General features: G+C 40.2%; 1 protein-coding gene across 1 annotated transcript in view; it reads left to right on the top strand.

Moving 5' to 3' along the window:
* MOCOS (molybdenum cofactor sulfurase) overlaps positions 1–8,067 on the top strand; it is a 219,108-nt gene extending 211,041 nt beyond the window's left edge. Inside the window, exon 15 of the mRNA XM_071736830.1 lies at positions 4,421–8,067. Coding sequence (XP_071592931.1) covers positions 4,421–4,567 — 147 coding nt within the window. The 3' untranslated portion in view covers positions 4,568–8,067. The remainder of the gene's footprint in view (positions 1–4,420) is intronic.
* Positions 8,068–26,528: the final 18,461 nt, after the last annotated feature.

The raw sequence follows: 26,528 nt of genomic DNA, 5'->3' as shown, positions 1-26,528 counted from the left end.
TTCAAAATGAAACACAAACACCTCTGCAAAGTGAACTTGAGCTCTGGTGCCATCATTTCTGAAGAAACACCCATTAAGGATTCCTTCTGTAATTTTTGACTGAAAAGGAAAAACGAGCCCTCCTCCTGTGACAGAGCTCTCTCTGTTACTGCAGCAGACTCTGAAAGACTAGATAACTACTTTAAGCAAAGAGCATACAAATGGCCACATGCTGTTTCACATGCATCACCACCTAATGCAAAACACATATGGACAGAAAGGAGAGAACATTGAATTCTTCCCCTTCTACATTTTGCAGATGTAAATTAATGCCAACAATAGCCCTGAGGGAAGATTTGCTGTAGTGCTATAAGCTGGGACTTGCTGTCAAGGTAGCAAAAGGAATTGCATTAGCAGTCTGGCCCAGCATAAATGTATGGATAGCGGTACATCAAGGGAAATCCATTATGTTTGCACATGCCCTCATCCACTAAAAAGGTCTGTGTTTTTTCCTGCAGGCTGTTGATCCTCTTTTATGTATCTCCTTGTGCCTTGGGAGAGCTTCTTTCCCTGCAAAATTAGACACCTGCCTTTGGATTGCTTACTGAAATGTTAGCAAGGATAGCAAATTACTTCTTTTATCTGATGCATCATTATCACAATTTTCATAGTAATTCAGGGCTTTACACTATGTGATGCTTTTCATCCAAAGATCTGGAACATTTGCAAACAGTGGTTGCTGTAATTTATAGACCTCTGGAATAACATGGTACTCTTTTCTCACTGGTGGCTGAACTGAAAAAATGTGTTCATTTAAGGTAGAACGAAGGAAAACCAAACCTTGAGAAAACATTCTGATGTCCAGATATTTTCAAGAGAACAAGGTGGTAGTTTTTTACACCGAGTTAAATGTTTTCCCTTTTTTCCAATATGAAAAATCAGTGTGTTGAAAGTAAATAATTCCAGTCTCCCATTTTGTGAGTTTTTACTAGTAAGTGGTGAATCCAAAGCTAATAAAGCATCCTTACTTAAAAACAAAGTCAGCTTTAATAATATAATTGTCTCTCCCAAACCTTTGCATGGGGAGGAGGTTATGTTATTGTATGAATAAAAGGAGCAAATGTGAACAGGTAAATTAATCTGTTGGCAGAAGGCAGCTGAGAGCTACAGCCAGGGTCAGAATCCAAAACCCATTCATCCAAAGCTAAGTTTCACCATGCAGTGTCATTGATATGCTTCTTACACATTTTAGAAGGGCATTTTCCCTACCAAGTGCTAGGCTGACTTCATCGATTGTTTAGGTGCTGTAGCTTAAAGGCATCTCATCTCATCTCATCTCATCTCATCTCATCTCATCTCATCTCATCATCTCATCTCATCTCAGTCTTTGTCAGATGTAGCACTTCAGGCTTCTATCTTACAAAAGAAGATACTTCACCAAAGTGTATTTCTTTGTCAGTGGATATCTAGCAGTGGATATTACTGTTGATCCAGTAAATGTACTTGAAACAACATGCAAGAATGACAGCATTTTATAGCTCCTCCTTCAAGTGAGTGTGTTGACTATCATATGATTCACCATTGGCAAGAATAAGTATGTTTTATCTCTTTCTCCCAGCAGTGAAGTGTTGTGCTTTTTACTAATCAAGAAGCTTTATGAGTGTTTTTTCCTTGTGAAGTATAAGAGTGATGGGAAGAGCACCTACTGCCAAGAGAAGATCGAGCTGATGAAGCCACAGAACTCACAGTCCATCACTCCCTGCCCAGTTCTTGGTGGGTTCTGGGGAGTTTACATGCAGATTATATTGCCCTTGAAGCCAGGAAGAGGTATCAACAGCACAGAGAGATTATGCTGTTCATTGTAATAACTCTGCAGGCTGTAATCTCTGTGTCTGAAAGCCTCATTTTTCAACAGTGAAATGTGAGAAAGGCCAATTTCTACATTTTATCTTCCTTTTGAAACAGCTGAAATGGCAGGGAGCACAGCTTTTGTGGTTACTTGAGAAGGCATACTGTTATCAGTATTTGCTGAGTCAATATTTATAATTATTGAAAAAACAAGGAAAATTACTTAAAAGATATTAAACCAAATTCTGGAAATCACAAGCTGTTTTGCTCTTAAGAACATTCACAAAAGAAAGAGGAGAACAATTCCAAGCAGGCATTAGTACCACAATATGTATGCCATCAGTACACCATCAAGTTTTCACCTTGAAAACTCCTTAGGCACCACCTAGTCTCAACACTGAAAAAAAGTACTATAAGACTTCAGATACGAAATGAGAGCAAATCAGAATAAATAATATTTAAGAACTGAAGATGTATTCACACATGCCTATTCTTACATAATTTTGAGTGGTTTAAAATACTTAGTAAGGTTGGTTTTTTTCTCCACAGTGAACTATCTGCCCACATCAATTTTAGTCTCATTTTGAGATAAATCAAGATGTCAGTACATAAGTGTAAACAAGTCCTTCTCATGTATCAAATAAGTTTAGTTACATATTCATTTTATAATAAATAGTAATAGTAATAGTAAATATTCATTTTATAATATCTGGTTTATGATTACTTAATTTTTTAAAACAACAAAATTATGGCAGCTGTCTTTTTGGTAGTAGGAAAAATACTTCAGTGTTTTAAATTAAACAGTTACTATTTTAGCATCATGGTTGATCTAGAACACTGATCATAATCATCTGCTTGGTGTCCACCAGTGTTGACACCAGTATGGTCACAAGTATCAAGAAAGTGTCATTATAGGATACGCCTGACCCAGTCCAGTTCATACCCAATATATGAAATGCCAGTGATATTAAGGAATAATAGGAATAGAGAAAAAAAACTCTGACTGAGAGTTATTTTTCTTTATAATGTTTAGGAATGTTTATAATGTTTAGAAATGAAATAGAAGGACCAAAATTCAGAGGCTGAGGCCATGATTGGGTAGATCACTGCTTTACAGCATCTCTCTTGGGACTTTGTCTCAGCCTTACCTCTCACTAATTCTTCAGAGGCTAAAAGCTGTTTCGTTTCACTTTATTACTGGATCTTTATCTAATTATACAGTGCAAGAACAGGAGAAAACACACTGCCTTTATATTTAGTCTGTCAAGTATGCTCCCTTAAATTCACCTAAAACCATTTTTTAATGTATGGCGATTCCTTTTACCTAGTATTTTTTACTAAATCTGATTTAAAACTAATTTCTTCAATTTCAAGATGATCGATCTGAACAATGGCAGTAAATGTAATCAGGAAATGAAGAAGGAGAACAGAGTTTTGTCTTTAATTTTTTTTTTCCAGAAATACCAAATTAATTTAATTTGCATGTTTATTTACTTCGTGCTTTAGAGTAAATGGTACATTTTGGATGTAGCCTACCAGAACAAAATACTTTTTATTGAAACATGTGAAAAAAGACAATAAAATTAGTAGTGGATTTCCAGTGTCCTCAGATTGAAGAACAAAGACATTTTGAAGTCTACGAATGAATTACCGATTTAACATAGCCTTCAGCATTCTGTTATTTCTTACTGTGCATATTTCTTTAATTAAATGTCATCTAATTCTTTGGAAGACATTATTATGAGATTGCAAGTCTTGTTTCTTGAAGATTTCTAAATTCCCCACTGCTGGAAAACAAAATGGCAAAACTACACCAATCTCTTACTGTGACATTTCCAGATCACACCCAGCTGTTCGCAGCTACACCTGTAATATTCAACCCACTTTTGTCTGTTAAGATTAACAGACATAAGAGTGGAGACAGACCAGGTTTTTGGTACTTGGAAGGGTTGTATGGTAAGAGGGTGAACTGGTTATTCTGTTCCTCTTTATTACTCAGTATCACAAGGACACATCTTTCTAATATTTATATGGAATGGCTTCATAGGTAATGACAGATAACAGGTGGTAGTCCTAATACAACAAAACTTTTGAATGTTTTCTGTAAAATATCCATAAAAACAAAGGAAGGGAAATTCCCAAACACTAGTCAGGGTAAAGTTCTGTTAACAAAGTGAATAATTCATGGTAGAAAATGCAAGACTTTTCTTCACTGTTTGAATATACATGCATTCTCATGCTGCCTAGCTTTTATGTGTGATAATTTATGACCTGTATTTGTCAAGAAGCCAGAATAGTCATTAAATTACAAGACTGTGAGAGACTGTAAATTACATATATGATACTATAGAATTCATGATGAAATACTACATTATTTATCCACTTACTTAAGGTATTTTTCTTGAATTGCATGAGGTTAGCTTTTGTTTACCATTCTATTATAGTTAATTAGCTTAAAATATTCTTAATTGCATGGAGATAGTACATACCTACTTACTTCTAAATCAGTATTGTTTTTCTAAACATATCTGGGTTGTGAGATCCTCTATAGATCTGATTACTTGCTTCTCAATAAATATTTTGCCTTTTTCAGACAAACTTTGGCATATACCTGATGAACCAGCCCTTGCACTCATCCTTTCCAGATATTTTATCAGTTGGGTCTCAAGTACTTCCAGTGCTGAAGGAGAATACAGAAATTCAGCCCCCGGCATCTGGAGAAGAAAAATGTTCAGGATAGAGTCTCTGGCAGAGATGAGATTGGTATGGAACTCCAGGGAAAAGTTAGTAGTCAGTTATTCAAAAAAGAAGGAGAAGCTTCCACTCATTTGCTTCTGGTTTATGTCTCTTAATTTTCTGTTTGCTGTAAATGTTATCAGATGGCAGAACCCTTGATAATTACAGCTCACCTACATGTTTTTGCTTGTGATTAGGTTCCAGCAGCCATAACTCTGTTTTGCTCAATTGCTTCAGAATGCAACAGGTTTGATCAAGTTTTACTGGTGCATGACTCCCAAAACAAGCCCAACATCATTGTCAGAAACCCACATCTCAATGAAGAAAAAGTAAACAGCCATACACTACTTCCTTCTGTTGCTTTGTTAAAACCACAATTGGGGGAGAGGATGTAGGACATGATTTAGAAACAATGTGGGTGGGAAGGGAACAGTGGGAGAGTGGCATGAGAGTAGCAGTCCATTCAGCTTTTCAAAAATGAAACTAAAGGTGATACACAGACAACCTGGAAGAACTGGAGAAGAGGGAACTCTTATTGGGAACTTTGTGTCTCACTCTTTGGAAATGATGTGAGGATGCCAAAAAGACACAAAGATTTATGACGATTCAGTATGCCATCTACAAAAATGCTCTGTGAAGCAACTTCATCCATTTGTTCTCAGCTTCTCTCTCTTGTTTCCATTTGCTGCTTTTCCATCTGATTTATTTTATTTGATGGCTTCCCATGCACTTGTTCCTTCCATGTTTGTGAATGATGACACATTTTTTTTAATTGGAGGATTTTCAGCTAATACAATATTTCTGTCTATGCCAACTTTGTTTACCCCCGGCAGCCTCTGATAGCCATTTAAGGGAACTCTTGAAAGTTATAATGCTTCTCCATACAAACAGGCCTACGTACTTTGTTTTTTTTCCTTAACTATTTGTGTATTTGGGAAGGTCCTTCTTAAAAGGCTTTTGAGTTCCCTACTCTGGAATATAACTCATGCTTTCTGATTTCTGAGAGCAAATGTCTGAAACCTAGGACTTAGTCTCAAGTATGAATTATCATGAAAACTAATAAATACATAAATAAAGCCACACAGGGAAAAAAAAAAAAGGGAGGGGGGGGGAGAAAAAAAATCCCAAAACAAACAACAACCAAAAAAACCTCCAACCAAACTACCACATGGAAAGTCAATGTAATGCAAGACTGAACACACTGAGGCCACATTTTTTATGACCCATAAAATATGTCCACTCAGTCACAGGGCTATTTCATGCTTCTAGGAGTTCCTTCTGGAAGAGGAAATTCTCTTATAATAGCTGCTCTACATCCATTTCAGAAGTGAAATTTTGACCCCATTAAAAGCACCATCAGAACCCTCATCCAGTATGATTTAGGTCTTCCTTGGGGCAATTTTGGCTCACAGTGTGTGAAAGTGCTTCTGGCTTAAGCAATCCTTGACTTGTTTGAGGATATCCCTGGAGGGGAGCAGGCAGCTCTGTGAAAGCCTTGGTCAAGAGTCATTCTGCAAGGGTAGCAACTACCTCAGAGTGTCCTACAGTGGGAAAAGGGAAGCACATCTCCAAGTCTGTGAATCAGAATGCAAAAATGGTCTTTTCTTCTTTCCCTTATGTTTTGTTTCTTTTTTTTTCTTTTTAACTGTTTTCTTCTTTCTTTTTTTTTTTTATTCTTTTGAAGAACTGGTTCTACTCACTTCAGCTGGAACAGACTCTTACTAATCTCTCAGCAGAGCTTTGTAATGGAAATGAGAAGAGACATTATCTGTTCCTTACAACCTGCCATAAAATACATGGAAAGAGAGAGGTATTTCAAATGTATGTAAACTGAGGATCAGTTTTGAGAGTTGTGCCCTTCAGAGCCCTAGCACTGCTCCTTGATGTCTGCTTTGAAATGCAGGGATTTTATCTGTCTAATAGTCAATTATCTGATGTTGTAATGAGCAGGCTTTTTGGAGCCTTGAAAAGCAGTTTCCTGGTATCTAAATCTCTTCACTGTTTCATTCTTTGCCTTTCTGTTATGCAGAACAATGTTTTGTTGGATAGAAAGCCAGCACAGCTCTGGCAAATTTAGCATGAGGAGACCTGCTGTATGCTGACCTTCAGGTGATCTCTGGTTGCTTGCTCTGTCCTCTTCACCTCATCAGTATGTTGTTTGTTTAAAACGGCACAGAAGTTAGAAAAGGAAATTGGAAGCAAACCTCAGCAAGCTCTGTTTCACTTGTTATTGGATTTTCTACAAAATAAGTCACTTTGGGTACACAGTGGCTTGACAAATACTGTTTGTGAATAGCCTTAATGCAACATATGATAACTAAAGATGAGAGGATTTGAACTTTAAAAATGTCATGCTTGGTCATTTTAACCTATTATTTACAGTCAATTACACTTTCTCTCTGTTGTGGCTTAGTAATATGAGATCAAGAATAATTTTGCCATTTTACAGCAGAAAAAAAAATATTTCCTCTAATGTATGAACCTTCTCATTAGTATTTTCTGTGCATTTCCCAGAAGGAACATCCTTGTGCTACAGTGATAGGAAATGTCACAGCACTTCAGATTGATGGAAGAGGCATGAGGAATCTTTCATCTCAACAAGAGATAATATTTCCCTTCTAGTAAGAGCAGTGTTCCCGCCAGTATTGATGTTTTACCATCAATGAAGACACATTCTTCTCAGTGCCAAAACTATGTGAAAAATCTTGAAGTAGGAAGAGTCACTTTTAAATGGCATGTGCCGTAAGTTTTAGGAAGAACATCCTTATCATAAAGTGAAGGTAACAAACAAACAAACAACAGAAGAAATTTAGCACAGTGCCAATGCAAATATTGCAGTAGTGAAAAGGGCAAAAGCACTTTAAATGCTGTCTATATTACGTTGAAATAATTCTCAGTCTTCAGAATATATAGAAAAAGACCATTGCATATGAATGCAGGCTCTTTCATCTAAGTACACCCACTGCTGCAAAATTAAATCTTTAGACTAATTACAGAAATATGTTTACCTTATATGGGTAAGTAATTTAATTAATAAAGTATTTCCAGAGTGCTGTATGTAGAAAGTCCTCTTCATATTTGAAAATTAAGTCCATATTTCCTTGCAAGTAATTATGCAGACACATTCCATTTTCTGTGGGACTTAACTCCTTCTCAAATTCAAGGCAAAAATGGTGATTATTAAAAGGTCTAATAATATCCAGGAGGATTAAATCAGGAAGAGAAATCAGTATTTTTAGGAGAAGCCTCTGAACTTACTCTGTGATATGACTATGATATTTCAGATATAGTTTGTAATTTATATACTTTCAATGGCATTCTTGAAAATATGGTCAAAATTTTGGGTCACCCTACTTTCAAGAGTATAAGCAAATCAAAAGGAAGGACTGCATAAAAAACATAATTGTTGTTCATAAATTGTAAAGAATATGCTATGCATTTCTTCTTCAGTCTGATTTTTATCTCTCTTAGAAATGAAACCAATAAAATACACACTGTGCTTGACATGTCTATTGGTGGTGGTCACATTCTTGACCTTTGAGCTCATGAGATGCTGAGTTGTGACTGGAGGTGTTCTGACAGCTGGGCTCACAGGGTGAGCATGTGGCTCAGGACTGAAGGGATATCTCATCATTGCTGGGACTCACAGGTGAGGTGTTCCTCCAGCTGTTGTGCTGACAGCCTCTGTCTGTCAGCCAGTTGCACCATCAGCTCAGGTCCTGCACAAAGTTCACTAATTACTATTTTCCTTTAAAATGTGTCCAGGTATGTGCTGTTAAAGTCATCTCTGTTACCCAGAAGTTAGATCTCTCACCCAGGGTGTTGGAGAAGAGAAGGTTCATTTCCCTTTCTTCTCTTCCTGGAGGAATCCAGCACCATCTTCCTCTGCTGCCTAACCCATCAATAGGCAGGACTGGGGACTTCACAGGACTCAGTGTGTGTGGGAATCACAGGAAGGCTTGTCCCCTCCTGATGAAGGTTACACAGAAATCATCTGTGATTCATGGGCACAGTGAGGCAGGATCTGCATGTGACTCCCAGCTACTCGTTCGTGCTCTTTTGAATTCATGGGAGCTGGGAGGGGTCAGAAGAGCATGACTTTAATCCAACAGGGAGGTCACTCCTATGGAGGTGAAAGATGTGGGTATGTCCCTGTCTCTCTGATTATACAACTGTCATGACACAGCTACCTGGACGAAATTGGATGCAGCCTTGGAGAAGGAAGGAGAAGGCAGAGTGCTTCTCCTCTCCACTGAGCATGTGACTGTATTACAAAGGTTTGCCTCCTTCCTGCAGCTACCAGCTGTTTAAGTATAAGGTGGAACTTCAGCAAGAATAAGGGAGAATGCCCCAAGCATGTATTGGAATGGGCCATTAGCGGAGACACTTGTTCCTGTCCTTAAAGGCAGAAGTGAAAATGAACCCATGTTTTTGACTTTGTACTAAGGTGCACCAGCTGTAAGGTCACATGAGAAGGAAAAAATATAGGAGGGAAAGAGAAGTAACATCTCCTACAGTCAAAGTTTAAAAAAAAGCAGTGATACACCTGCCTTTACCACTCAGTTTGTAATTTTTTTATTTTTTTTTTTCTTAGGAAAGAAAGGACACAGGTATCCTCAGGCCCATAGACTGCATTCAGAGAACTCAGAGTAAGTCACTGACAGAGAGGTGCCTCTTAAGCAAGGGGCCATTTAGGAGGCCTCTCCTCCCTCCCTTTCATGTCAACTACCTTGCTTTGCTGCTCACCCAGTGTGAGGGTGGCAGTGGGTCACTTCCACTGAAAAAGAAAATAGGTGCCCTGCATAAGGAGCAAAGTGACTCACTTAGGAATATGGACAGGGAGAGATGTTAGAGAGGTTTGAGCTGGGGCATCCTTGAGCACCACTGCCATGTGCAGAGGTACATCAGAAACCTCTCTGTAATAATGCCAGAAATATGTTTCACAATTTACTAATTTTTCTACTGGTGCTGTGAAGTCATCCTGGAAGGCCGATAATCAAGAACTGTGCTGTTGAGGAGCAGACCATGGCAAAGGTAGGGTGGGCAAAGGGGACAAACAAATGTATGTTGTAGCATTTCTGTGTTAAACCCAGTTACTTGTGTGAGCCAATCTGTTCCAGACTTCCAACCAAAACTTGTCAGCACACTGCAAAACTGAACATCAACGTCAGCTTCTCCCAGATAACCAGTATATTCCATCTTTGACCCTGACTTGTGCTTTTAATCAGAGGTAAGTGTCCCATCTAGATTAAAGTACTCTGGTCAGGATTGCTAATGCAGAGATTGTTCCTCAGTCTAGAAGTGGAATTAGCTTTTGGTTTCTGAGAGGGCTGTGTTTTCCATGAGGCTGTTTGGAAAGCCAGCCATGATCTAATGTCAAGTCTGTTGTTTTCTAGTACTTGTAATAGATGAATTAGATAACGCTGTTGAAAAGTTTGTGAGTTGTTATTATTTTCAAGGCAAAACGTTTTGGACTGTTTCTTATCCTTAGAGCCTTTGTATTTGCTAACATATTCAAAAAGTTTCTTTCAGCAAACCCTTCCATACTGAGATGGAAATGAATTTGACATATGTGAAATGTTTGTCATTTTTCTGTTTTAAGGAACAAGAATACTAGATTGCTGTGTTTGACTTGCTATCCAGATCTTGATGTAATGATTTAATGCACTTGAGAAGAGAAGGTTTTCTGAGTTGCTTTATCTGTCATTCAGTACTTGAAAAAGCTACAATGTTCCTCAGTAATTTCTAGTCAATTAGAAAAAAAAAAACTAAACTGCATCTTCTCTTATGTGTATATGTGTCCAAGCACAAGAATTCTAAATGGTGTAAGGTATTTTATTTTTAGTCTTGGACAATATTCAGAACAAAGCAGTCACTTTTTTCCTGAGGGATATGACTGCGGGATATTGACTGCAGGATAAAAACTCCTGGTCTTATCAGACCCACATCAGTACCCCTGACAAACAAGCAGCTGCTGTACCTTCAAACAGAATGATTTCTCAGAATGTAGAAGTGCAGGATAAAGTTTTGCAATGCAGCTTTGTAGCTTCTCTCTTTCCTCATACGCCTTACAGCAGATATGCTGGCTGAACTCTGAGCAGCTCCCAGGAACACAGACCCAGGACCTGGCGTCCCTGTCTCTCTCCAGACAATGTGTGACCTGGTTCCACCGTGCCCCACTCAAAATTTGTCACAGGGATACTGTTTGAAAACTGCCACTACTGGTCTGTGCTGTAGCATCAGAGTTGTATCTTGTATCCAGAACAATCAAAAGCCAACAGACATTGCTAATTTAGCGTGCTAAGCTTGGAGGACCTTTTGTTATGTAGTTGTGCACAGTTTTATCTGAGGGATAACTTTGTCAAGTTCTCATGTGATTTCATGTTGTCAGGTACTGGTGTTATGGGGTCATTTCAAACTTGCATGCCTTTCCCAGTGGTGCAACATGATTCAGAGCTATTGATGTTCAAAGTGAAGAGTATGTTGAGGAAGAGAGAATCTGACATTTCATTGAGTGGGTAACCTGAAACAATTGGTTAAATTAGTCAAGCAAAACTGAGAGCTGTGTCTATTAGAGGCATGCATGACTGATTATGAAAAATGCAAGTGTATTCCTACCAAACCTTTTTTCCAGATCCAAAGCCAGTACAAGCCATGTACAATCATGTATTTAAGAGGCTAAGTAGCCATGTATTTAAGAAACTACATATGATCTAGATGAGATTCTCAGGCATTGCAATTAGCATATTTATTTGCACTTCTACTAAATAAATAATCTGCTTCAAATAACATCTGGATTAGGAGGGTCATTTTACCCTCTGTTTTATTCTCACTTCATCCAACAGCCCCAAAATACTGATGGCCAAAATATTTTTAAAATGATAATTTGTATTTTGTAAGAAGGATTTAGATTTGAAAAAGCTGTAACAAGACACGGATTTCTGAGTTGAAACAGCCACGACATTTGTCAATGAAAAGAAAATCCATAGTGATTCTGAGTTAGAAGGGAGGCATGCAGTCAGGTATCATCTTGTGTGTGGAGAGGAATGCTTGCTGGAAAACAATTCCCTTATCATATGCACAAACTGCCCATGTTACTATATTTCCTTAAGTATGTGTTGTTACTTTTCTGAAGTCTTTGGTGATAAGCTTTATGCTGCAAGTAACAGGTAGAGACTGAGTGGCAAAGTGGTATTAGATGCTAAGTGACAGAATGCAGTGAAATAATGGGGGGAAAAATTAATGAAATAATGAGATATTTTGCTGTCTACATCATTTTCTATAGACAAGGAGAACATAAAAATTTACTTTAGAAAGAACATGAAAAAAAAAAATAAAGTGAATAATGAAACTAAATAAAATTATCTAAGCCTTCTGGAATGCATTAATATAAGTAAAAGCAATTTCAAGGTTTGAAAAGCTCCATACCATAGTTCATCCTACCAGTTCTTGTTACTGCAGCCCACCAACTGCCACATCCTGAAATTATGTTGCTGTCAGCTTCTTGAAGAAGAATCTCATGCTGGATATGGACATGGCAATAAAGCTACTGATCAAAGCAGTTGCACAGCAAAATAAATCCCAAAATCATGGACCTTAAAATCATATCTGGATGCAGAATCGGGAGGGGGACGCCTCACAAAGGGATGTACTTGTTCTCAGAAAGATGAAACTTCTGACCTTAATCTTGCAATGAAAAGCTGAAAATCTCTCCAGCTGTAGCAAGACTTACTGTTTCAGAAACATCATGATTTTTGACCTCTTGACACTGGCATTATTTTGATATACACTCAGCCTTTCTTAACCTGGATTTTCTGTGGAAGTAATAACTGCAGCTGTCAGAAAGAGGATATGTGATCATGAAAAGCACAGGACTTGAAACCTCTTAAGAGGCTGTCGGTAGCACAAGAGACTGTGACTCCCTGGTGTCCTTAGGGCAATAGGAGCCATGAGCCCAGAAATCCAAATGGAAATGTAGCTACAAATTCTTGAATGGACTTGGGAATTGGGTAAACGCTGCCTTAAAAGTGAGTTTTCCCCTTGGACTTTTGACTATTAGTCATTTCTTTTTTTAAAAAAAGCTTCATGAACACAAATATCATCAGACTGCAATGATGTGGACTTCACTGTGATTCCTTTTTCCTTATAAACTAGTTGTTTTCTTTGCTAATCACCAAACAGTATGTTGCAAAGCAATAGCAACTTAATAAGAGTTTTTAAATTAGTATGATGTGAATTTATGTGAATTCATTCCCATGAAATGTTGTTTTCAGTGCTATTAATATGCACTAATTTCTGGTTAGCCTCTTGGTTATCAAGTTGTCAATGTCAGGGTAACTGTTTAAGGGATTTATGAAAGTCTCCTGGCTCAACTTGCTGCTCCAAGCTTCAGGAGTAAATCAGGTTTCTCAGGCTGTATCCAGTCAAGTTTTGAATATCTCCAGCAACTTTTCTGGGCAACCTCTTCCTGTGCTTTTCCACCCTTCTGGTGACAAAATCTTTCTTCAGATCCTCTCAGAAATCCAGCTTCTGGCTGTTGCCTCTTATCCTTTCACTGTGAACTTTTAAGAAGACTCTAATCTTCTCTCTACCCACCACCTGCAGGTAGTCATGCACCCTGCCCTTTGCTTTCTCTTCTTCAGGCTGAAGAAATCCACTCCTTCAGTCTCTCCTCATGCATCCTGTGCTGCAATCCTCAAACCTTCCTCTCCAGTGAGAAATATGATGAGTGACTTCAAATATTCCTTGCTGAATGCAAGGAGATTTAAACCAGAGAGCCCAAAAAATTGCTTTCCTGTGCTACAGGGCTGAACAGCATTCTCCGTTCGCTCCTGTGGTGAATGAGTGAGAAGGGTCATGCAGTTCATGTAGGTACAATTTCTCTGGCAAGCTAAGCCAAAATGCTACATTATTATAAGAATGAATCCATCAGTTTAGAGACTCGGTTGTATTACATCCACTTTTGCTCCTCAAAGACTGGCTTTGAATTTAATTTTAAGTGAAGCCTTACACTGAGTTCAGGGTATAAGTCTATTACCCCTGACTTACTGGCTGCTTCCCCCTTTTTCAAGGAAAAGTTTTTCTAGTTTTGGGCTTGGAGGGTGGATCTAATACATTGTTGGAATGTTAGAATGTGGTTGAAGTCTTTGACCGAAGTCAGAAACAGAATTAAACTCCTCTCGTCTGGAATGTGGTAGGTAATCGTATTTGCTTCCCTCAGTATGGGCTAAAGGGATCTTCATAATATTCAGAAAGCTGCTCTGTGACTGAAGGATTTCCTTTTCTGTATCTCCAATTTTGATACCTAATGAATTCAATTTTCTAGAAGTACGAGCTGAACACTCCGTAAAAATTGGGTTGATTGAACAGCCCAACAATCAAATATCCATACAGTCCAAGTACCTCTGAAAGTTTAGGCAAAGATGTACCACTTCCTAATTATCTAAATTAACTCCACTTGAAAGCAGTTAATGAGCTTTTTCACTGCCAGCAGGCAAAAGGAAATGTAATCAGGTCCAGCCCTTTGAAGCATAAGGGAGGGCAGGATGGGGCACTCAGACAAAGCTGAGCTGGGTCCCTGGAGCTGGGCAGGGATAGTGGTGGTCCCTGGGAGGCTGCTCAGGGCAGTAGAGGACTGAGAGTGCCCTCAGGGCCTGAACCCAGGAAAACCTCTCTTTTAAAACACACAACTCTCTCAGTATGAAAGTCAGGATAATTTTCTATCTGAAATCAGCAATAACTGCTTTCCTGGAGGACCAAAGCAGTCTTTCTGTTTTTGCACAAGCCTAAATGCCACCATCAGTGAGTTCTACTGCTTTTCTCCCTGTGTTTCTCTGCCTGTCAAGTAACTGATGGGCCAAGGACCAAGGTGATTGCTCCTTTCTTGCTCTTTCAATAAATAGCTGAGCTTGGAAACTTTTGTCACCCATGAGCTGACACATGCTGACACAGCCATGAACACAGGTTGTTGCAAATATTGGGTTCAGAGTCATATACAAAGGAAAGTTAATGTGCAAAGGGCATTTGCTGATGAAAAAGTTTTGCCAGTCTGGTCAACTAGGTCTTATAATCACCACCAAGCCACCAGAGATCTGAGAAATTTGTATCACCATGTTCCCTCTACTTGTAATTTCTCAGATGACGTCTGCACATTGTTCATCCTTTATCAGCAGAACTTTAGCTGTTCTTAAGATTTCCAAAGTGAAATATAAAGAGGAAAATTCTTGTCAATAGATGTTTACCACCCCCGACTGATGCTCTTCCAAGAGATAATATCACCTGAAGGGGATCAATTAGCAGCATTTCTCTTTCTTTCACCACGAATCTCAGTAAAGCAGGAGATAGTATGAAACTTGAAAGAAAGATAAATGAGTCTCATTAACAGGAGTGAGGTATGATTAAACAATAGGGTACAGCAGGGTGGGTAACTTATCAGGCCATCACTGCACTGAGGACGACTCATCTAATTGTCCCCAGCTTCCCAGCACAAAGGAGTGGTAATTCAGAAATCATACATAGTTCCTGAGGTATGCCACCCCAGTGCTAAAAATTACAGTTCATTGCATTAACCACACTGATCCCTAAAAGTGAACTCAGAAGAGTCCCTGAACTGATGTCATCCCTTAGCCTGAGGGATGACAGCTCACGGTCGGTCGCATTCATCCCTGATGTAAGCCAGCAGCATCTCACTGACTTCCACAAAGACATTACTTCTGATCTCAGTGTGCCTGTGAAAAGGCAAAAGCACAGAAGACATTTTTTAAATTTTTAATTTCTGTAAAAGGCAAAATGCCTTTTGATTTCCAAAGAAAAAGAACAGAGCTATTTGCTTAATTCTACTAAGTCCTCCCTTCCAAATGTAATGGAAATTAATGTAAAACTCTGTTTATTGTTTTACCCTGCTGTGCCTGAAGCTGGAAGGAAATACTGCTTTCCATCCAGTGGCGCTCAGTCTCCCATCATCTCCTTGAAACTTCTGCTCTCGAGGTGGAAGCTTGGGCCTGGAATTGAGCCATCTTAACAAACAAGTGTCAGTGACCTTGTGCCTCTTCCTGTGCTTGGATAAGAACTGAACCAGGGTGCTGCGTGCCAGTGCTCACCTCAGGTGCTCTTATGCAAGAGAAAGTCACCCGGAGTCGCTTTATGTGCTTGATGAGGGTGTGTGGCACACCAGCCTCCACCAGACTGCACACAGCCAGGGCAGCTTGCTTTCACCTGAAGAGCAGAACTGATTTTTCTTGGCCTTGCTGCCTGAGCACATTCACGCCTACCCACCATGGTCGCTTCCTTTCCACTCCATCCCCCCCATCCTGCCAGTGCTGCAGGGTTGGGAGTCCCATCAGTCCTGAGAGTCCCATCCCCCCTGTGAATGAGCCACATGCAGCTGCTCTGAGACTCCCAACCAGGGACTCCAATGTGTCTGTGACATTTTACAGCTGTACCATCTTAACCTTGCTTTATCAACTGCATTTTCCAGGCAGCTCAGTACCTTGTGGCCTCAACCCTCTCTTAGTCCTATGCTCCCAGCTGAAGCAGTTGTCCCATAACCTGCTGTTTCGTCGGCAGCTCTCATTTGCTTGCTCTGCCCTTTTCAGCTAGGTGTGGACACTGCAGTGGGGCACTTCACAGCCCTATTATCTGCTGAGTAACCTGTGTCAGAGGGTAGGTTACTCCAAGCTGAGATCTTAGTAGTGAAAGATCTTGGCTAAGATGTGATCTGGGACCTATCCTGTTACAGATCTGGCTCTAATGGCTGCTTAAGTGGGTGTTTTCTCTGCTTTTTGATAAATACACAGATCATGGGACTTAATTATTTCCATTTATCCACAGGTGTATGGGGCAGGATGTCTTTGACCTTCTCCATGGTCAAAAGACTGGCTTTTTTGTGAAGAGCAGTGGATGATGTCCTTGAAAAAGTTGGTATTTCAGTCCCTTGAAGCAGGTGAGGGAATTGTGCTCCAAGCTTTTGTACTGCGTGTCACTATTGTGAGTGGTAAACTCTGCAAAAGAGGAACAGCCCATGTCTTGGAAATAGCCACAGGGCTTCATTGGACCACAGAATAACTCAGGTTTGACAGGACTTAAGGGGGTGAATCTTGTCCATCCTCAAGACTACAAATCACAAAAATGTCAGGGCAGAGATTCAACCCTCTGCTGTCCTTTCTCTTTATTGCACATAAAGGGGCTGGAAGGGGACACCACTGTTGAGTATTTCTGGGGCAAGATGGAGCAGGGGTCCTTCAACAGGGTACAAAATAAAGGAGAAGTTGGATGGCAAAAAAAGCAGATTGAAGGCAGGCATCTCTATCACCTTGTTTAAATCTCTTCAGTAGTTGGCTGCTTATGATCAATACCAAAATGCTTCACTTGCTTTTGTTGGCCTGCTCATGCTCACATGAATAACTGCAAGAAGAGATTCAGGGAAAAGAAAAGTGGATTTCTGTACAGTTCCTCTAGATGGCAAACTTTATCTGTTCTATTTATCTTATCTGTTCAAAAGCAGCTATGTTCAGGATCAGCCACACTGGAGAAAAACATCCTACACTATTGGGACCATTCACTCAGTTCTGAAATATCAGTTACTGGAGTCCAAAGCAAGTTGCTGTAGGGGAACAGAATTGTGGGTGATACCTCAACTCCTTGAGAAATGTGTTTACTGGTGGAATATGATTTGGAAAGTACAATGATGAAATTCTGTTTGAAAGATGACATAATCTACAAGCCTCCTTATTGCACCTAGCAATGAAGATGTCTGCTTTACTCCAGAGGCATTTTGCTATGCTGCATGTGAGGGAAATCTCTCTCTCTGTCTAGCTTTTCTATGTATTAACTCTGACTATTACTTTCACTGTTGCTAAGCCAGTGAGGAATGAGTGTCAGGAATCTGAAATAGGACAAGGAAATCAATAAAATTGCCCTGAGAGCTGTTCCTGATCTAACTGCTGTGTAATTAGTAATGTCTTCAGTGGAATTCCTGGTATAAAATTGCCGTAAGATGTCTGGTCCCGCCTTCATCCAATATTTACATCTTAGAGAAAAATGGTAATGAAGATCAGTTTGTTTGCATCCTAGGTGGTCTTTTGAACAGCTTTAAAATATGTGGGATGGTAGTGTTGCAACACAAAATATTATTACAGGCTTAAAGGTATTAAATGTTTTACTGGGAAGCAAGTGGGCAAAAAATCAGGCCTGTATGTCTCTCTGGAAATCAGAATACAGTCCCAGCCCTTATTCTTCCTACAACAGGAATATGCAGTTCAAAAAACTTTCCAGACTACCCTTGGTATTTAGGAAAATCCCATTCTAGCAATGTATCACTGATATAAGGGGCTTCATATAACAGTAGTTGTCATTCTGCATTTTCTGTGGACAAAGGAAACAGCCTCTTTGAAGGCTGACATTTGTGTCCAGCACTCTGCTGATTGTGTTGTGTCTGCATCCTCCTTGCTGAGACCCTGTCTGTCTTCCTTCACCAGCACCAAGCAGTTTGTGACCTGCTCCAGGGAGAGATTGGGTGATACTGACTTGTGGAAAAGGACTCTACAACTTGGGAAGTTCTAGAGAGGGGTATGTTTATTCAGTGCTGGGCTCACAAGGGGATAATTCCTCTGAAATCCATGTGCACCAATCTTGCAGTGAGGCTTCTATTATATACACTGAAGTTTTACATATTCATTGGATTTCACAATACACCTATACACAGGCATCACCTACTCCCACTTTGTGTTCAAATCAGTCCCAAGAGGTCATTTTCATAATCTCCTCCCTCCTGCACTTGCATTGTGTCTCCTGGTGGTGGTTGTGAGGGTCGTGGGGATGAAGTAAAAATGAAGCAAAGGTCTTTTTCTATGTAAACTTTTCACCTCTTCTTCTCCAGGCATGCGCATTCCTTCAGTCTTCAGCCAAGCTGACAACGTGATCTGTTTCTTATCTCAAGGTTGCTATAGTTATCAGTTTAGCACATATATTTCCCTTATAAGGTGATTTCTACCTGAACAATTTCTTAGCTTCTACTAAACAAGCATTCTGTGTTAGGTTCTATCAGGTCAATGTGACCCCTAGACAATTACTAGCAGGCATTTTATATTAACCCTTACATCAATTCCCCCCCCCCCTATTTAGTTAGTAAATTCTTTTACTTAACCCAAAGAATACTCTCTCGGTTTAGGCTTCATTTTAAACTATTTGCCTGATTCTACCTCTTGACGGAGTTGATGTTTCTTCCACTGCTCATAGTCATTCATTGGTCTATTAGTATGACACATAAAACACCTAAACAAGATGCAAAAATCAGCAGCCTGCTCCAAGAGAGACTCTGAAAGAAATCGAACATACACATAATCACCATGTTTATCATCATGTATGGGCCCATCGAGACAATTTCTGTATTTCCCACAGTTGTTTCTGTAAACTTATTATATAAACAGTTAATATTTCCTCCCCAAATTGAGTTGATGTTCCTGTTCCTGCAGCAGTGTAGGGTCTCCCATACATTATTTCACGTGGACTTAACCGTTCTTTGGTTCTGGGTCTGGTCCTAATCCAAAAGTGTCAAAGGTAATGATTTAGTCTAGGGCAAATTAGCCTCTTGGCCCAATTTTTCAATTTGCAACTTAATCAGGTGATTTGTCTTTTCCACCTTGCCTCTCAATTGAGGTCTGTAGGGGGTATCCAATTGCCAATCTATCCCTGAACATCAACTAATCTCTTGTACTGGTTTTGACATAAAATGAGGTCCCCTATCTGATGATATGATTGCTGGTATTCTAAAACATGGCATTATTTCTTGTAATTGTGCTCCCATCTCCCTGGGATTTTCAGTTCTAGGGGGGAATGCCTCCGGCCAGCCTGAAAAGGTGTCTGTCATCACTAATAAGTGTTTATAGCCCCCTTTCTTTGTTGGTTCTGTGAAATCAATCTGCCACTGTTGTCCAGGTCCATTTCCCCTCCCAATTTGACCTACTTCTTGTTTTGGGATGACTTTAGTTAGTTCTAAGACAGACATCACATTGTTGTACCACCTGCCTGAGTGTTGTATACAAATTTCTTCCTGTTATGCTCTTGAGAAGATGTTTATACAAATTTTCCATTCCCTAATGAGTTTTTCTGTGTTCTGACCAGGACCCACAACACTGAGGAATGGACTATAATTTTCTTTTATGAGGTATAAGCCCAACTATCATCACTATGTTCACCCCCTATGTCAGGTTTTCCCTCAAGTATAATTTGTCCATCTGGAACAAGGGGATTCTCTGTACCTATTTCTACCTTTGTTGCCCCCTTTGCCTCTCTATCTACCAGTGGGTTCCCCATTTCTCCTTTTGAGGTTACCTTCTGGTGCAGCTTAATATAAATTATAGCTATCCTCTGTGGTAGCTGGACAGCCTCGAGCAGAATTCAGAATTTCTTCAGCATATTAAATGTGTTTGCCTCCTGTATTTCCACTAAGGAAAGAAGCTGGTTGACAGCATTAACCCTTACATCAATACTGTTACGTGGCATTTTGCTCAGGTGTGATAAATGGACTATTTCCTTAATTTTCAGAGGGAGATTTATTTTGCTATGGCAAAAAATATGAGAATTTTAATGTTCAGTTCAAGTTTGTTCTGTCTTAGTTTCAACACACTAATCATATCTCTCAACCTCCATTTTCTTTCCTTCCACTCTTTAAGTTTGACACCCTGTCATGCCTCTGACTAGACTGTAAGGGTCTCAGTCTGGGGACTTGTGGTTCTATGAAATTTCTGAGTCATCTTTAGGTGCTATACAAGTACAATATGATCCTAGTCATACTGCTTGCTCTGCCTTAAATGATTTGTCTCCCTTTTCCACCTTTTCACCCTTCAAATAGTCCTGTCCCAGAAATTCCCTAGAGCTTCCCCAAGCTTGCTATATTTTCCTCAAATCAGCCTTCCTGGCCTGAAGATCATTGCTGGTACCACTTGACCTCCCTGTGACACACAATTTTATTTCTACCAGAGGGATACCCAGGCCTCTGTGTAGTTTTGCTGCTCACACCTCAGCTGAGCCCCCTCAAGAGAGGGTTTCTCATCTCACCTCTCTGATGAGATGCATCTTCGGGTGCCTTCCTCCTGCTGCCACATTGCAGTGCACACTCATGTCCCTGCCTGTGCCTCCTCTTCTTGCCTCGAGCTCCCTGCCTTTCACTTCCCTGGTGACTGTGCTTGCCCTAGATAAGGAAGTGGTTTGTGCCTGGTTCTTGCATAACTATTCCAGTCAGGGCGCCAACAGACCTGTCTGCTTGATTTCCTCTGCTTAGGGTCACCGTGCACTTCCGAGCACTTTATCAGACATCAGATGTCCCCCAGAATAGCTGGGGGAGAAGATTAATCTCATTCCTCCAGCTTTTACTGAATGGGAGGGCCGACTGAACAGGAGAGTGTGTATTCTATGCAAATACATAAAATGCATGGCAAGATAGCTTTGGCCATCATTATCGATGAACACGTGTTGTCCAGAACAATATTTTTTCCCCCTCTTTTGGCAAGAGAGCTATAGCAATTTATTGGTTTACTGGTTTCATCTGAACCAACAGGCTTTCTTTTCTCTTGTTTTTTCCCCCCAGTTTTACTGCTAAAGCAGAAAAAAATGACTGTCTCTGCTTATAAGAAAGGCCATAGCAAGCACAACCCAGTGCACGAGATGTGCTGAGAAGCCTTCTCCTCTCTCCCTAAGGAGCCTTTTCTGCCCTCCCTGAGGCAGTGGCTCAGCACAGCCTTCTAGAAGGCCCATAAATAATCACCTTTCCCTTTTCCTATTGCATCTGATTTCACATCCTTTGCATATACTTGGTATATCCCTTTAAACTGACACTGGGTGGTGGGAATCCCTGCCCTCTGGCTCTCAGTGTGACTGATAAATGAGATGCTAACCCCTTCCCCCAGGTGTTAGGTGGAGATGCTGTAGGACTGAATCTCCCACAGGTCCCTGGCCCTTGCACAAGGTGGCCTCATTCTTACCTTGTGGCAGAGAGGAGTAATCAACATCTGAACTGCCCATTTTCACACAGCAGATATTCCTTTCACCCTAATTAAAAGATGCCACTGACTGATAGATAGGTGCACGCAGACCTTTTCTTTCAAGGTCAGAGTGTCCCAGTGCATCCAGATATATGCCAGAAAAAATATTCTGGAAATGTGTGTGTGTGACTGCTGAGAAAAATGATGATGTTACTGACTCTTATGCTGAATAAGCAGCGAAGGAAACAGTGGCCTCTGACAATGTGCCAGCTAGGGAGTTTGAGAAAAGGATATATTTCCTCACAGATTTGTATGTGAAATATGCTGTGGTTGCTGTGTATTGCAGCCAAGAATGACTCAAGGAGGCTTTCCTCTCCTTTTTTTCTCAGTACTAGTGCTTTGTAGACATGTGTAACCATCCGTGCCCCCACTTTTTAGGCACTTTTATTTCCTCACTTCTTCACACTATTTGGAAGTGTATCTGGCAGTGGTGCTTGAATATTTATATTTCTTGCATTGTAATTTTACAGCTCCTTCGAGTAAGAATCAATGGAAAGACCCTGAGGAAATTATTTTTGGCCTTTTTTTCTAGTGTAAAGGAGTAGGTCATGCAAACTAAACATACCCCTACAGCCTTTGCTCCAGGCTATACCCCAGGCTGGAGCAGACCCAGAGGGCAGGGAGCTCAGTGCACAGAGGAAGTGTCATCCCTTTGTGAGGTGCATAAGCACTTGCATAGATAAATTTTTCTGCCCCAGAGGAAGAGGGAAGGGTGAAATGGAAGGGCAAGTTTCAATCCCCTTCTTCTTACAGTGGACAATGAGTCTGTCATAATTTGGGCTCTTGTTTAAATCCTCCTTGCATTGCTGTAGCTGAGGAGTAGTTTAAGCACAGCATGATTAAAATCTGAGCTGCCATTCAGCTTTCTCCTTCATTAAATGTGCAGTACTGTGGAGGTTTGCAGTTCTTGATGACTTGAGTTCATCAGCAACTTTCTTCATGACATATATTTGAAGAACTTTACATAAATGCATGTGTATATTGAGGCTTCTCACAAATCAGAAATGTCTCATAATGCTGTTTAAACAGAGCTTTGTAATAAATAATTTCTTTACCTGCCTCAATAACAAATGTGAGGGTTGTCTTACCCTCCCCTACGCTGCAGTATATATTGATGGCTGTGTATCATACTTCTAAATGTGAAAAGAAGACAAGTTAACAAATTCTGTGCATCCAGATAAGCCATGCTTTGCAACTCCAGCCTATACATAAGCTGTGTTCATGCTGGTAGCAAATACTGAGTGTATTTTATGACCGAGGGAGAGAATGGCTGCCAGCTGGATAGCATTTGCAAGTGCCTAATCTGTTCTCCCAGAGCATGACCTACATATTGTTGCCATCATATTTTTTTTCTTTGAATGATTAACTCTCAGGTCATGAGAGTTTTCCAAGCAGAACCTATCCTTCAGGGTGCCTAGTGGAGTACGAAGTTCTTTTGGCTATTCATGCTCAGCTTCCTGCTTCTCTGAGCAGAACTATCCCAGTTTTCCTTATAAACAGCATCATAAACTTTAACCTGAAGTCCCAGGGACCCAGTATAATACTTGAGTAGAAAGCAATTGGTCACTGCACTATCACAGTTACAGCTTTTCACAGGTGACAGGTGGGTGTCGTGGACAGGAGCTGGCATCTTTAGGCCAGTCCAGTACTCAAAACCAAGGCTGCCAGGTGCCACTGGAGGTGTGAAGTGACAGATACATCCCCACCTAATGGCTAGCCAGTGATCATAACCCAGCCTGGGCTTCCTCTGTAAGAAGCTTTCCTAATGTACACAGTGCTCTTTAGGTTTCAGAGAAGCCCTGGGGAAGATGAGTGGCTGTACCAAGAACTCCTGTTGTTGCTGGACCTTCTGTTGTTGCTGGACCAGTTGGCTCACTCAGCATCTTACATCTCCCCACTGCCCTTTGGTCAGAGTCATGTTATTAGGAGTATATCATCATGTGTTTAGCTACTAGCTCTTCTGTTAGGACTACAATTTAAAATAATGAAGGAATCTCACTTATATCAGTGATGCTCCCCATATGAGCTCAGCACAAAGACATAATAAGCTAATTTATAAATGGCACATATTTCCCCCAAACCCAGACAAAAGGAAAAATATAAAAATGAGAAGGACTGATTGATCATGAGCTCATGAGAGCTCATTCCAAAAATAGGGCTGAGATTGTTTAAAAATGCATTTGCTGAAGTGTTAAAGCAATTTGAAAGATTCTTTATAGTTTTTACATGAAAATTAGACCAATTTCTGAATAACTGAGTCACAGGGCATTTTGATTAGCTGATTTTTAGTAAGAGTTAGAAGCAACATTTTCTTCTCACATAGTGTTGGCAAACTGATTTCAATAATTTGCAATTGGATTTTTGAGAACTAGTCAAGCCAAGGGTTAAGAGAAGGCTCTTAGACACAGGCAAATTTCCAAAGCAGCCTGAGACTCCATTCACTAATTGAAGTCGGTGTCAGGAAGCATGTTTTAACATGACCTTCAGGAAGTTTTTTAATTTGTTGTTAATATATCAGCCTTCTCCGTTCCCTCCAGTATAAACAGCTTTATACTGATTTATTTCTTTTTTCTCCATGCCTCAGCAAAGGCAGAAAAAGGAGCTTCTGAACCTGAACCAGGAGAAAAGGAATGTGGCCGTTCCTGGAGAAGGTGCCTTTCTCTCCTTAATAGCCTGACACAGCTGCCCAGAGATTAGGAAACTGAAGGCCTCAGCATTACCCAAGCAAGTTTGTTGTCTTTGGGTTACCCAAAGGGCCACAGCAGGTCAGCCCAGACACTTCCACCCCCACTTACCAGGAATCTGGCTTTCTCTAGCTCTGATCATGCCGTTGCATCACATGTGTTCATGGGACCAAGCCTCAGCTGCTGTTGGTCATCGTAGGTCAATAAAAAATGTCTCAGTTTCTCTTGGTTTGCCTTTACTTGCACTGTTCATCTGAGCATCACTGCCCTAATCCTGGGCACCTTTTCCTCATCTGCTTCCTTGAGGTGATCCTTCTCACCATCTCTTCCTGGGTCCAAGCTGAAATCACAGGAAGGTTTTGTTCCTCTGGAAATGTTAATCTACCTGCTGGGTGGCAAGGAGAAGTTTTCCAGCAACTCAGCTAAGACAGTGCCCAATAAAACCAGAATGCCTGCAGACCAATGGTTGAAACTGGGGTCAAATGCAAAGCCTGTTCCTCACCCAAGGTGCCCCACAGATTTTGTACTATTCCACTGGTTGTATAAAGGCAACCTTGATCATGCACACTGTTATTTGACTATCTTAAAAAAAATGCATTACAGCATCTACTTATCCCTGTGTGGGAACAGCAGTAGCAGGATTTAAAAAAACAGTATATTTTTTTTACCACATTAAGAGTGGTGCAACCCAAATAAATTAGAAACCATAAATCTTTCCACTTCATTGGCAGAGCAGGTGAGCTCCATGCTCTCCAAGGTTCACACACCCTCATGTTAATGCTTTTGATGCCACCTCTGTCAGGCTGAGAAGGGAAACAATTGTCATTTTTGATCTTGGGAGGAGCCCAAATGCTGTGGGTGATGGCAGGGCATCAGGTGAGGAAGGGAAGGGAACATCTCTTCTGCATACTTAGCAATGCACTTCCCTGGAAGAGGAAGAGTCTGGCACCACTAGAAAGACATTTTCCTTCCTTTGACTCTTTGCAAATACAGAAAACTTCATTAATGTAGAGTACTGTATCATTTGTTGTAGGAGAACAAGCTAATGGCAGCAAAGGTGAGGCTCCTCAGGCATTTACCACAAAATTGGATGAACAGGTTAATTTTCTAACGCCTTTTCCTGGGAAATCACAACTCACAACAGACTAAAGTATTTCTTGGTAGCAGCAGCTACTGAAAGGAACTGGAGTATACAGTTTTATTATGAAACCTGTGCTCAGCCATATCTGGTATACTTGTGCCAGTTTAACAATAATTTACAGAGAGCTTTCTGGAAAATGAAAGTTATACCCGTAAGAAATCCTAATATTTTAAAAGCATGGAAGTTTTCGTATGGATTTAGATGAAAGCTTGATGTTTTACTTAGAGGCAAAATATTATCAGTTGGGAACAGAAAAATAATTCTAAGATATATTCTGGTTATGTTAGAATACTTAAATTCTTAGCATAATATACACCAACTCCACACTTGAGTTAGTTCCACAGTACTGAATTGTTTCAGATATTCTTCTACCATTCCCCTCCAAAAATATGGCCTGTTTCCTCAGAGCATTTTATTTTTATGGAGTATATCCTCTTGGAAGCAATGTGTTTTGATCACCAAAAAAACCTCCCAACAAGGAGCAGTGTTGAGCACTCTGAGGCCATGTCTACATCAGTGCAGAGTCATAGGAGTGGCTCTAGGGAGCATCCACACTTCTATCTCAGAAATTTATTTCCTCTGTGTACTTGAATGCCTATTTGTGGCCTGAGTTTGATGCAATTCATGCTCTCTTAGGCCAAACCAAACCACAGAAGCTGGGAGAGTCACTTTAGCACACCCTCCTGATCTAGACTAAAATACTAATAAAGACACATCACGAATATGTAGCTGACTCATACTGGCAAAAAAATCCCATCTGCTTACATCACTTGCTGTTGAATGACATTATATGCTGAGGTACCTCTGACTGTTGAAATAAAGTATCCAATGCATCCTATAAAAGGAGGGGTGCATGCTGGATTCCCTGTTATTGTTATGCCTGGTTTTCTATCACTCTGTAAAAAAAAAATCATATTGAAAAAATAATGCCTGGATGTAAATCGCGGAACAGAGTATCTGGACTTAAAAGCAGAAGTGCACAACACACAGGGGTGGTTCATGTGCCTCTTTAAAGACTTGCTACACAGCATTTGTCTAAGACTACAGGCTAGTATTTACATCTAACAGCAAACACAGCCCTTTTTCTCAAGGTATACAATA

The sequence above is a fragment of the Heliangelus exortis genome, chromosome 2 (assembly GCF_036169615.1).
Source record: "Heliangelus exortis chromosome 2, bHelExo1.hap1, whole genome shotgun sequence".
Taxonomy (NCBI): Eukaryota; Metazoa; Chordata; class Aves; order Apodiformes; family Trochilidae; genus Heliangelus; species Heliangelus exortis.
The sequence above is the reverse complement of the archived record's forward strand: the minus strand, read 5'-3'. Positions and strand labels throughout refer to the sequence as shown.